The 13,976-nt window shown below is 36.7% G+C and overlaps 1 protein-coding gene across 3 annotated transcripts in view; it reads left to right on the top strand.

Annotated features, from left to right (window-relative positions):
- ERICH3 (glutamate rich 3) overlaps positions 1–13,976 on the top strand; it is a 97,392-nt gene that overhangs the window by 16,817 nt on the left and 66,599 nt on the right. For all 3 annotated transcript variants that reach the window (XM_036235292.1, XM_016145068.2, XM_036235288.1), the window contains exons 2-5: positions 5,306–5,399; positions 8,175–8,300; positions 11,768–11,839; positions 13,453–13,581. In XM_036235292.1, coding sequence (XP_036091185.1) covers positions 5,306–5,399; positions 8,175–8,300; positions 11,768–11,839; positions 13,453–13,581 — 421 coding nt within the window. The remainder of the gene's footprint in view (positions 1–5,305; positions 5,400–8,174; positions 8,301–11,767; positions 11,840–13,452; positions 13,582–13,976) is intronic.

The following is a 13,976-nucleotide window of genomic DNA, read 5'->3' as shown; positions in this document are numbered from 1 at the left end:
CATCTTCTGTTATGGACCTGAACGTTTGTGTCTCCTCAGTGCTGCAATGAACATGTGGGTACAGGTATCTCTTTGATATTGTGATTTTATTTCCTTTGGAAATATATATATCCAGAGGTTGGATAGTTGTATCATATGGGAGTTCTAATATTTTTTTTGAGAAGACTTCTTACTGTTTTCCATAGGGGTTATACCAGTTTACATTCCCACCAACAGTGCACAAAGTTTCCTTTTTTTCCACATCTATGTCAACATATATCTCTTGCCATTTTGATAATAGCCATTATACCAGGTGTGGGGTGATACCTCTTTGTGGTTTTGATTTGTATTTCTCTGATAATTAGTGATGTTGAATATCTTTTCATGTATCTTATGGCCATTTGTATGTCTTCTTTGGAAAATGTCTATTCAGATTTTCTGTGCATTTTTAAATTAGATTATTTGTTTTGTTTGTTTATTTTTTGCTATTAAGTTATATGATTTTCTTATTTTTTTGTATATTAACACATTTTCAAATATATGGTTTGCAAAGAAACTTTTGGAGCTAATTCTAGTGATGGCCCTGGAAGAAAAGAGAGCTGGAGAGAAAGCTTCCTTTTTCTAAAAGAATATATAAATAATCATGTGCAAAATGCTGGTAGAAATATGAATGGTAAAGGCCATTCTGATGAGATCTCAGATAAAAATGAGGAAAATGTTGTTGGAGGAACAGCAATTTTTATTGTAAAGTGGCAAAGAATTTGGCCGAATTGTGCTCCTGTTCTAGTGCTTTGTGGAAGGTGAAACGACTGAGGCAGGGCGACGTTAAGTCCCAGTTACAGATCCAGTAATATGCTGGAGCCAGGACTGAACTGGAGCTGGAGTCTTAACCACTACACCCCTCGCCCCCTGCAAGAGTAGACCGTATGGGGACAGGCAGCGCCGTGAGAGAAGGTTGGGGATCAAGACTGCTGCAGGCCAGAAGACTCGCTCTATCGGTGCGACCCACGATACCTCACTTTCGTCAAGTTTTTCTAGAACTGACTTACATTAAGCAATAACCTTGTTTTTGAGCTTTTCCGTTATAGGAAGATAGGAGATCTGTAATAGTTAGATACTGCTCACATTCCAGGGACCTAAAGAAAACAAATGAGACTAGTATGTGGAAGTGCTTTGTAATGTGCATAATGGACTAAGGATATTATACTCCTTCCCAGCTTATGTCTCAGTGTCTGACATTGGGGCACTCAAACACTCAGTAACTATTTGTGTATGAATTGGCCTATAACGCAGGAAGAAACCAAGCACACGCACACCGTACGTATACCCCCCTCCCCCAAACACACACTGTATGCACATGTATTCTTCCCCACTAACTTGGGAGCTCTCTAATGCAGTGTCTGTGTCATCTTTGTGTCTCGACGCCTTATAGAATGCCCTAAAAGCAGTCAGTAGTCAGTAAATGTTTGTCATTAATAATAATGCAGTGCTTCCCCTTTCAGATTGAATTTTTATGGGTCAGATTCTCTCTTTGAGGGCAGATGAGGGATTGATAGGACTTACTGACTTTATTACTTAAAAGCCCTTTTTTTGGCACAGTGGTAGGCCAGGATTCAAGGGGTAAGTATCGAGAGGCTGCATCTGGGAAGGCAGCACCCCCAGTGACTCAGAGGCCATAGCTGTAATCCTTAGGCTCCAACTGGGATAAAAGATGTGTATCAGTAGGGGAAACAGGAACCATCGTAGAGACAGATTTGCTTCATTTCCTCTGGGACTGTTTTCCCCAGTGCATTGCACCAGAAAGTGGATGTTGTTCACCCAGTGAACAGGGGGTGAGTAAATAGTCTTGTCCGCCACATAAAGAAGCCAATGAGTTAGACTGGCCTGGTCGGTTAGTTATGGGACTTGGTGTGAACAGCATGGCCTTTGAGTGATATGGTCACAGTGGCCTGGTGGGTGCCGTGACCAATGCAGTTGTTGATCCTATGGCTGGGAGCAGGAGAGGATCATAGAAATGAGGCAGTGTGACCAGGAAGTCCAACTCTGATAACAGATGCGGAGAGTGATTTACAAAGGGAGTGGAGTGCCCAAGGCGAAACACAATCACAAGCCCAGGGCTAGGTGACCTTCTCTGGCCCAGGGTTATGCCCAGTACAAGAAAGAAAAGAAAAGAGTAGAGGGTGGGAGGAAGAAAAAACAGTGACAGTGAATGGAGAGGACAAAAGCAGAAACATCAGAAATACTCTACTAGTCTAAGTATGTGGCTGGGTCAGTAAAGCCCTTGTAACTGAGCAAATGCAAAGGGAGGCTATAAGCCCATACCAAGCCACATGAAGAGGAGCACAGCGGAAAGGATCAGACAGACCATGGTTATGGCTGAGACACAGAAGCACTACCATCTGTGAAGGAGGCTTAATGGTCAGAACAAGAGTGACATTTATATAGATACAGTGGAAATGTATCTATATACAGTGGAAACGTTAGCATCGACCTCTGTTAGTCTGTTTGGGCTGCTAAAACAGAATACTATAGACTAGGTGGCTTAGACAACAGAAATTTGTTTCTCACAATTCTGGTAAATTCAGGATTAAGATACCAGCAGACTCAGTGTCTGGTGAGGGCCCATTTCCTGGATCATAGATGACATTTTGTTGTTGGGTCCTCACATGATATATTTTGTAAGGGCACAACCCCATTCACAAGGACTTCATACTCATGACCTAATCACCCTCCAAAAGTTCTCACTTCCTAATGCCATCACATTCGGGTTAGGATTTCAACATAAATTTCAGGGGAAAACACACATTCAGTTCAAAACAACCACTATTTTTAAATCTGTATATAATTTACTCTAGTACAATTTCTTGTTATTGAACAATTCATTAATCTAAAGTTTCACTTAGAAATAATTCAAGCATTGTCTGATAAAGAAATAATGACACCTATATAGATTCAACTGGTTATTATTCCTCAAGTTGTGTGATGGTAGTTGTGGAAGGAGTTGCTTTACAAATGGCATTCCAACCAGAGACCCTCAATCATTCCTAAATAGGAAAAAGTGAGAAAACTGATATGTGCAAAGGTTTCAACTTAACTGAATCCATTTGCCCTTTAAGTAAGAATGAGGGGACTTCATGCTCACATTCATTTAGTAGGAGCTTGAAACAGCAGAATTAAAATGAAGTAGGTGCCAAAGCTGGCAAAGCACTGTTATTGGGATGTAAATATTTAAAAAGCTACAAAGTTTGATGAAAAGAAAGGCATGTTTTTATCAGTCAATAAGGAAATCGAGGGCCATGTTACCCCAACTTTTTGACCCCACTTCATTTAATCAGAGTTTTAGCCCTCACAGCTATTCCAAAACCGTTGATAAAAAAAAAGAAAAAAAAAAGTCTTGAACCTGAAAAAAAGGCAAAAGACTATATATGATATCAGTTTAATGATTTATCTAGGAATCTGTGAACTGTGGAATCATGATTGTTAGGACTGAGAGACACCTGCTCACCTTTCTGAAATGAGTTGCTGAAAAGATATTCTGAGATTCAGAAAGGGTAAGGGATACAACGTTGACCTTTTGGAGACAGGAAACCTTTGATGAACTATAGGACACCAAGACGGTTCATTTATAAGATGGTTTCAAAGCATTCTCAGGGCTCGTTTTGTATGTGCATTATTGAAGCCCGTGGGTTGTCTTTTTACATAAACCTGGCGAAATAATGGTTTCTGCACTTGTTCAAATGTTTGCGATCCTCACGTGACACCTTGGCTTCTGGGCTTTGTAACTGTTTTTCAGTCCATTTTTTTGAACAAAATTAAAATTTCCTTACCATTTGACAGCATGAAACTTTCTTGTGCTAGGCGTTAAAGAGAAAAGGGATAGGAAAAGGCCATAATACCATCTCCATGTAATTATGGCAGTGCAAACAACTAAATAAAAAGGTTGCTAATGACATTTACTTGAGTCTCTATATGAGTCCCTGTTCTAGTCTTGGAATAAGTTAAGGATCAGCTGCTTATAAAATGTACAGATTGTAAATCTTCGTTACAGGTGACAGCTTGCATTTTTTGAAAGACGGCTATATGTTAGGTCTGTGTTTAGGCTTATGTGCTCTCTTTCTCTGCTTCTCCATCTTTCTGTCTCTGTCTCTCTCTATATACACTCATGTTTATATATGTATATACATGAATGTGCATACATGCATACCTGTAGGCATACACGTATATGTATATACATGTGTATGTGCTTTATAAGGTAATAATATTTAATAAAGTACGGGTTAAAACTTAGAAAAAATAGCTTTAAACTTTGGTTTAAAGACTTAGATTGATCATCTACCAAGGTATAGCATATAATCAAGGAACCAGTTTATCCTCTTTTAACTCTTGAAATAAAAGACTCTAAAAATAAAAAGTAATCAATAATTTTTCTGGGGAATTCTGGATGTGGAATTAATGAAATTGTCTGTATGTATATGAGGAAGTTAAGACTTCTAAACTGCTGAACTTAAACTTAGTTGGAAATTTATACCAGTAAGAATGAGTCCCAAACAAAATTGTGCCTTTATTTCTTGAACACATTATTATTTAGGTACACAATAGATAACATCAATAGGGATAACAAGAATAATGTGCCATCCTGGCCTTCAAATCTAGCAGAGGAGACTAATTAATAAACAATAATATATTGTGTGTCATATAATGTATCTCAAGGTTATAGGAGAGTGGAATGGAAGGTAACGCAGCACACCCAGTATGTATCAGGGTATGTTTCCTGGGAGAAGAGATGCTTGTGCATCATGGGTGTTATCCATCAGCCAACAGGTGAAGGAAAGGCTTTCCCAGTGGGACGACTGTGCATTGTGTCCAGAAGACATAAAATAATATGTTAAGGAAGTACAGGTAAGTTTGAGTTACTAGAATTTAGGGCGTAACAGGAGGCCGAAGAGTCCTGTGAAGGAGCCCCGAATTTCCATCAGACTTCCTCTGTGAAGGCCTTACTGATAGCTAGAGTTGGTGCCCTCGTTCTCTGTGTCCCTATGACTTTTTGCATAATTCTTTTGTTGGATTTTTCATACCCAATTTAATTGTTCATGTCTGATTTTCATACTTGTCTTCAGGATAAACAACATTAGGACTATCTCCCCATTCTTATAAAACATAGAAAATAGTAGATGTTCAACAGTACCTGTTTATTAAATGAATACATGAATGACTGGCTGGCTAGATGAATGAGATTGTACACAGTTTGGGGATCAGAAAGTCAAGAATGCCTTGGTTCTCAAGCAACACTTCATAAAACCTTAATGGTTTCATTTTTCTGTTTCAGATTACTTGCAGCATATAATAGTCTCACCGATAAACACCTGGCTGGATATTTTAACAATACAAGGATAAGGCGGCATCTCTTAAGATCAGGGCTGGTAAGATTCGGTTTACTTTCTACCTGCTCTCTTGTTTCATTAAGTCCAATAATTCCCTCCCTTTTCTGGTTTTCTCTTTGAGCTAATCAGTGACATACCAGGCCCACTCCCAACCCCATTGTAGAAAAATTATTTCCTTTCCAAAGCTCTAATTTATCTTTTTGAGGTTGTTTCAAAAATAGGAATAGAGGTCACAAAGACTGTTAAGGCAACGTATAAATAATTGAGAAAAAATCCTGAGTTTCCAACGGTATATTTCATTTGTTTGTCTGTTTATTAATTTATTCAACATATTTATTAAGCACATTGTTTGAGCTAAAGACGGTTAGGGATTAAGGATAAAGAAGACTTTACTCTCTTTAGGAAAAAAATATTGTTTTTCATAGTCACAGAATATGGTGTAGAAGATATGACCATTTCAAAATTTCTCTTTGAATTTATAAAAACATTTTCATTTCCTGGGATGATTTATTGATACATTATGTCTTTTACTAGTTTTAAAACTATCATTTCCACAAAATTTCCATTCTTCTAAATGTATTTAAAGTGAAAACCTTTTAAAAATACTGTAGCTTTCCACTGAGAGAAGTGGGCATGGTTAGAGGAAGTGTGACTAATAATTTCAACTGTTTACCTTCTTCACACAGCGGTTTTCCTAACTATTGTTGCCATGGTGTTGAAAGGATATGTAGTACATTTCTAATTGTTGTTTATGTGTTTGGCAATCTCACGGGTTAGATCTCAGAGAGCTTGCTTTTTGTCTCCTGGGGCTTTGTTATCAGACAGACCTGGCTGAAACTTGGCTGTGCCGTTTACAAGACACAGACTCTTGGAAAAAATTACTTCCTTAACTTTCTCAGCTCCAACTTCCTCAGTTGTAAAATGAAGATAATGATACCCAGCCCTCAGGATCATTGTGGCAGTTAGAGACGGGTAATAAATGGTTGTCGTGATTATTCTGGTTACTATTAGCATTACTTCTGTGGATAACAATCTGTGAGCTGCATCTACAAGTGGGAAGGACTTAGTATTTACTTATCGACATCATTAACAAGCACTTACTTGAACATTGCTTAGGTGCATGACAACTCAAATAAGGAAGTTACAGCTCTTTGTCTAAAGCAGTCATTCGAATATAGTCCCTGAATCAGCTGTGTTCATCAATACCTGGGAACTTGTCAGAATATGCAAATTTAGAGCCGGACCCCAGACTTATTGAGTTAGAAACTGTGGAATGAGGCCAATCTACTTTTCAACTTGCCTTCCACATGATTCTGATGCAGGCTCAAATTTAAGAACTTTTGCCTTATAGGAGCTTCCAGTCTAGTTGGGGAAAACAGACAACTCCCAGATGAGAGATAACAATGACACATGTGAACTAAAAGAGTGGTAGTGCAGGATGTTCTCAACATTTTTCCCAATTGGACGCACATGACATAATATCCCATGGACAATGCATTTCAAAGACTATGACTAAATTGTAATTCCAAACACACTTTCTATAACCGCACCTCTTTCTTCTATTGGAAAATGTATTAATAAAAAAAGATTATCAATACCCAATTACTTATAGCACAATTTAGTTAATCCCAGAAGTCCAATATGTTGCAAAAACAGTGTTAAAAAACTATAGTTATCAAAATTAAGAAATATGTGGGCTTGCATTAGACCTGAAAAGTAGAGCAGGTTTAGTTAAGAGGGAAGGAAGAAGATGAACAATCCAGGAAGGATAACGTCCTCTGTACAGAAGGTGTAGAAAAATGCAAAAAAAAAAAAAAAAAAAAAAAAAAGTCTGTGGGAAAGGTTGAAGGAAAACAAGTACAGTTGACCCTTGAACAACACTGGTTTGAATGGTGTGGGTCCACTTATATGTGGATTTTTGTCAGTAAACACTTGTACTGTTCTCAACCAGTAATTAAGAGTCCATAAATGCAGAGAGCCAACTGTATGAGTTATCTATGTTATTTGATATAGGGGACTTGAACATTCACAGATTTGGGTATCAGTCGGGGTCCTGGAAACAGTCCCTTGCATATACCAAAGGACAAGTAAGTTTTTAGGGAGTTGTATGAAGATTTTTGACTGCATGGGGTGGGCATCCCTAACCCCACATTGTTCAAGGGTCAACTGTAAATGAAAAACAGAAACTACCACTCCTTGCGATGATGCCAATTGAAACCAATTTTGAATACTTTATATCTGTAGTACTGGTATAATCTGAAAAAAATATGAATCACAACAAATTAAATTACATTCTGTGCTGATGAGTGGAAGAAGAAAAAGCAGTGTGAAAACAAAGTAATGAAGCTGATCATTTTTAAAACAAACTGATGAGAGCCTCTGTAGTTTACATGTTTTGCCCTTCAAAATATTTCCTGTGGGATCATCAGTCCTGAGATCACTGCTCCTACTCATTGTTTCAAGATAGCACCCCATCCCTTCTTCCCAAATGTGTGAAAAAAAAAAAAGAAAAAAAAGGAAAGAAATGAAAAGAACACCTGGGTTCCATCAAGGGAAAATTACTACTGTATTAAAAACCTTGTTTTAAACACCAAGTGTACCACCTGTGTGTGGGTATATAAGACTGACTGTCTTTCTCTTTCTTTGCCTTATGAAATATTTATTAAAAGCAGAAGTTAATCAACCATAGTATTGTACTCCTTTAGGCTTAGGAAACACTGCTAATTCTTTCCGTCTGCCTCTCTCTCTCTTTTGGTAGCTAACCATACATTTCCTGCTTTGTATTTCTCTGTATGTTTTATTTTTCCACAACAGATCACAAGAAGTGGAAGAATACTTTCTGAAAAAGAATACAAACTAAATATCATGAAGAGGGATCACCAAAAATATATCCGGGAGTGCTTAGCCCAGGCTATTTTCCATAAGGTTCTTGATATGGAGGTACAAGTATTTACTATTTTCTTTATAACTGATATGTTCTAATGTGATAATTAATAAGACTTCTGTATCCAGAAGCAGGGAGATTATTCCTGTATTTCATTAAAAAGGAATGGAAGGTGACCTGAGAAGTGCTCTATATTTCTCTAGGTAGCAAGGAACCAATAGACTATAAAGTAAGCTTTTCTCCATTTCAGTTACAGAAAAATATGGACATCATTACATATTTTGTGATATTTAATTTAACAAATGTAGATTTTTAATTCATAATGGCTACTCTAAAACATACCAGCCCTCACCATCTGCACCTCGATTTCCATTTGCTAAAAAAAAAAAAAGTGACATCTGTTTAAATATCAGTAATTCCACTGCCATGAATTATTTCAGATTTGTTATTCATTTAAGGCTCTGAAGCTCAGCCGTATGCTAAATTTCAAGGCATAAGCACTGAAACATCTGCTGTCCCTCCTACTTTAGGCCACATTGGTCAGCATAGATTTACAATCCAAGCATGAGCAACTTTTTTTTTTTTAATCTGACATGGCATTTTTAGTAGGATATCTAGCTAACCTGATAAATTATTTTAGCCTTGCTCCATGAAATTTGTAGTTTTGAGCATCAACACCATTTTAATCTCCGTGAAAAAGCATGTCACTTCTTGGCTTGAATATACAGCAATAAATCAGAACACTTGGCTCGTAAAACCATTGACCTATGCATACAGTAAACATTTATGAAAAACTGTAGAATCATCAGTAAAGCAATACTAGGTTTAGTGCCACTGAAAGTTATAATGCTACTATTATACTGTGCAAGTGTTTGTTCACATAAGATGTGTATGATCTATTAATTTAAGAATTCATTTTGTGCTTATGTTATGTGGATGAATTACATAGAATCGTTGTTTATGGCCTCCAAATTCACTTGCTTATAAAGTATTAGTTGGAATTCTACAATCAATGTTACAAAAAAAGTACAGTGTAAAATTAATCTTTACTTAGTTTCAAATTCAATTAGTAGGCACAAGGTTCTGTAAGCCTTGACCCTTAAAGTTTGATTTTCCAAAGTTTCATATAACTGATACATTATAACTATTTAATATGCTATTTTTTAAGTATCTTCATGTATTCTTAAAGTTTGGAATAAATATCTTAGATAAATGGCAATATGTAATATATAAGATATATGATTACATATGTAATATATAAATTAACAAATAGAATATTTCTAAATTGTCATATTTGTCTCACATTTAGATTATACTGATGATGTTTACTAATATATTAATATTCATGTAATCATTTCTGTAACAAACATTAATTGCAGGCTCACCATGTACCATTATGAGGCTACGTGATATATCTGCAATATCTAATTTAAAAAAATACTGTAGAAAGTTATCAAATGCTAAAAGAGAGGAACAAATGGACTGAACTCAGAAAAGAAGGGATTGATGGCTTGCTTCTGCCAGAGCCAGAGGAAGCTGAACAAAGGTCCTGCTATTCGAACTGGACCTTGAAGACTAAATGAGATGTCACATGAAAACATGAAAAGGGCATTCCAGAGAGCGAAGTTAGAGGAGTGTCAAAGCATGTGGTAGATGGAAAGGAAAGCTCACTGAGGCCAGACTGTACAGTGGGTTGGTGGAAAGAGTGGCAGGAAGTAACACTCTCCAATAAATTGAGGCCCAGTTGCTGGAGGGCTTTCAATTCCCAGCTAGGTTTGGACTGTAGCTGATGAGGCGATGAAACATTTTTCAGCAGAAGAGTGAAACAAATGAGCAGAGCGTTTTTAGATGATGTTGCTAAAAATGTGGAAGATAGATTAATGAGCTGGAAAAGATTGGAGGTGGGAGGTCAATTAGGAAGCTGTCGCTAAAGGGTGTGAGCTAACAGTGGTGGAAATGCTGGGGAGATGCAGCTGTCCACAGAGATGAGAGAGAGAGACAGAGAGAGAGAGACAGAGAGAGAGAGACAGAGAGAGAGAGAGAGAGACTGAAACTGACTGGGTGCAAAGGGGCGAAGGAAAAGAAGCCCAGAGCAGTTCTGAGGTTTCTAGCTTGGTGGGTGGTGTGTGCATTGCAGGAGATCAGAAATGACAACGTGGGCTGGAAAAGAACCTTCAAGTAGTAGAAAAATGTGCCTGATAGGCTGATTAAGTAAGATGAGTACCGGGGAAAAAAAAAGAAATGAAGTTTGACCCAGAAAACAAAGACATTGGTGGTGATGGCGAAAGCAGTTTCAGTGATGGTGACTAGGAGAAATGGTGTAGGTGACTGTGGTGAGCTGGAAATAAACAGAAGATGGCAAATGGTTGAAAGTAAAGTTTGGTGGTAAGCAGGTGAGAGAACAGGGAGGGAGAGAGAAGAAAGGGAAGTGTGAAGAAGAGGACTGGTGATACTCAGAATGATTGAGTCTGCAGAGTCTCAAGGCAACAGGAAGGGATCAAGAACAGAGGAAAAAACACTCTTGAGAATGCTTTCAAGTGTGTCCGAATGATTTCAACGTGAATTGTAAGCAGATTATTTTTATACAAGGTTTATTTTTCTATCATATGGCTAATATATTACAGAAAATTTAGAAAACACAAAGTATAAAAAAGGGAAATAATTATATATAATGTCTCCTCTCAGAGGTAACTGTTTACATACATTTCCTTTTAGTCTCTACTCATATTTATACATTAATAAAAGCATTTTTTGAGAGGAACACTGTTTTCTGAAAAAACAAATAAACAAACAAAAATATATAAGAAGTCAGAACAAAGTTCAACCACTGACTAGATGTGTGACTTGGGGGCAAGTTCATGATCTTCTGCCTCAGCTCTTTCATATGTTAAATGAGACTGCTCAGCCATTACCATTGTTGAAGAAGAGGTCTTGTACTGAAGCACCTTCCTAGCTTGGGGACAGGCACACGATATGGAGTTGGTCAATTAAGTTGTATTTCTGTGCAATTCTATATCCTCTTTTTTCCTTCATTACATGCATTTTCTATTTTTAAAACAAAATCTTTATGAACTTTATTTTAATGATTATATTCTATTTCATTATATGGATGTTCCAAAAACTTAACCATTCTCTTTGAGGTTCATATTGCTTCTGAATTTTTGCTTTGAAGATAACAACAGCAACAGCAACAGCAACCACAACAAAAAACAACCTTTTAGACAAGCATCTTTGTACCTAACACAACTTCTTAAAATTCAGATTTCCTCCTAGGTGTAGAAGTGAAATTTATCGGTTAAAGGGTAGGACACTTATAACTGTCTAATGTATGTTAGGCATTGGCTTTCCATAGAGTTTTACCAATTTATATTCCCACTTGCACACATAAGCAAGTGATTCTTCTCCATCTCAGTGACAAGAGAGATTATGGAGAATACAGTTAGCTGGTGGCTTTATTTTCCTCTAAAAAATTTGTTGCAGCAATTGATATGATTCTCTCTTCCATTCTTTCCTGTATGCTTAGCGTTGCCATCAACTTGAAATAAAAAAGAAATTGGAAGCCTTTGCTAGGAAGGAGAGAATTCAGAGATTTAAGGTAAGCAGCTATATAACTCTTTTACTTCATAATATTGTTTTATGATTTTGAAAGCCAATGGTACTAGTATTGAAATTTCTGGGGTACTTTAGAGTAATTCACAGCTGAGGTCAAATAATGGTTTCAACAAACCTAAATCTTGGCCACCATTATTATGGGGAGATCATGACAAAATAGGCACAAACCTTTCAAAGAAAAATTTGGAAACATTCTTTTCAAGTTTGGAATTTTGCTTTTTATTTTCTTGATTAGCGTGAGAGAGGCCGAAGGATTTTTTTTAAATTTATTGTTTATTTATTTTTGGTCTTAAGAAGGCAAAAATGGACCGTGATATTCCCAAAGTGATGGAAAACATAGCATTCTAAAAATTATCCAATGGTACATTTTTATGCAAATGTGACCTTTGAAAATATATGGTAGGAAAGATGTACCTTAGCAAACAAAAGCATTAGAGTTAGACTTTTTATACAAGGCATTTAAACATTCAGTTTGTTTTCTATTTTTGTATTTGATACCCTTCTTTGAATTGAACTTATAAAATATATAAATTTGAATCAAGAGATGGGAGATTCAATTAGGCATGTTTGAAAGGTTTCAGTTTAGGGCAGCAATTTTACTCAATTTCTTGAGCCATTCTAATTTGACTGTTGTTCTTAATTTTCTGTGTCATGTTACAAATGTGGTGCCTAAGACACATTTCACAAACTGATGAGTATTTGTAAAGCTTCTGTCGAATAACTTGCCATGTAAGACAATAATTTTTTCCTCTTGCTCGATGAATTTGAATCTGTCTATTTCATCGTGGTCAAAACAAAATATTGTTATAAAAGAGTTGTTAAATAACGGAAGATAGGTCAGTTTTTCAAGATTGGAAGAGTTAGTATGTAGAGATTTGTGGTTCATTCAACTTTGCCAATATGTCCTACACCAAGGACTGAGTTATAGATTCTATAATTTATGGCTGAAATGTTGATGAAGAAAAATGGTTACTGGAAATAAAGAGTGACTAGCATTGCTTGAAGCAGCACGCTATTCACTCTTACTCAGATTGTCAGACACACTAAGTAGATATATGGGTATGCTACAGCATTAGCAGATTAGTGATAGACACTTCAGTTCCTCCCTGTATGATTTTTATTTGTAACAATTTTCACTTTATAGCTGCACTTGGTAAAAGACCTATATTTTGGCCTTTTTTTTTGTAACATGCAACCCTTTTGCTTAGGACATTATTTAATTAATTTTTAAGGTAGAAAAGTAATACTTTCTGGTAGTCTCTATTGATTAGAGCAGTAAGGAGCATTATGCTTCTCATAGTGATCTGCTTAAAGCAGGTTAATAAATATTATTGCTAAAGTGAGGATATACTGCTTCTGTAGCTATTTCTTTGAATATAGCTATTTCTTTGAATAAAGCAGACTTGCTTTCCCACTACCACACCCAACTCCCCAGTATGGCTGTGGAAACTTTATCTGACTGTTATGATAATGCTTGGAAGAAGCACTTTGAAAATAATGCAAAAGGGCTTAGTCATATAATATCTCTTACCTAGTACTAACCTAACTGAGATTACTGATTATACACCAATTTGTGAAATCACTCTCTTATCCTAGGGCGAGCCCATGAGATGGTCTGGAGGAAATAACATGCCAGTCCTGTCTCCCCACCCCCCAGTGGGCCCAAAGACTAACCGTGGCCATAGTGTTCTGGTTGATGAAGGACATTCCAGTCCAACAACACTGGTGAGTCATATAAAATACGGTCATGCACGATCTGTATGAATTAATTTAGAATTTCTCATTACTCTCAGAAAGAATACTCTCTGGATACACGTCTGTATAATCCTGTGAATCCTACTGAATGAAAGAATACATAGTCTTGTATCTCTGTTCAGCTCTATCTCTACTGAACACCCCACCTATGATCAGCATCACCCCTGTCAAATCTATTTTGCTTAATACTACTAGATTCATTTTCTTGAAGTACAGATAACTTACATTATTTACATGTCCAAATATCATTATTTGTTATGTGTCACCTACAGAAATGCCCAGACTCTTCCACTTGACATTTAAGACCCTAAACCACGTCACATCAAATTTAGCTATCCCTACGATTACCATTTAGCATCCTACGC

This window comes from Rousettus aegyptiacus, unplaced genomic scaffold (genome assembly GCF_014176215.1).
Source record: "Rousettus aegyptiacus isolate mRouAeg1 unplaced genomic scaffold, mRouAeg1.p scaffold_m13_p_1, whole genome shotgun sequence".
NCBI classification, from domain to species: Eukaryota; Metazoa; Chordata; class Mammalia; order Chiroptera; family Pteropodidae; genus Rousettus; species Rousettus aegyptiacus.
The sequence above is the reverse complement of the archived record's forward strand: the minus strand, read 5'-3'. Positions and strand labels throughout refer to the sequence as shown.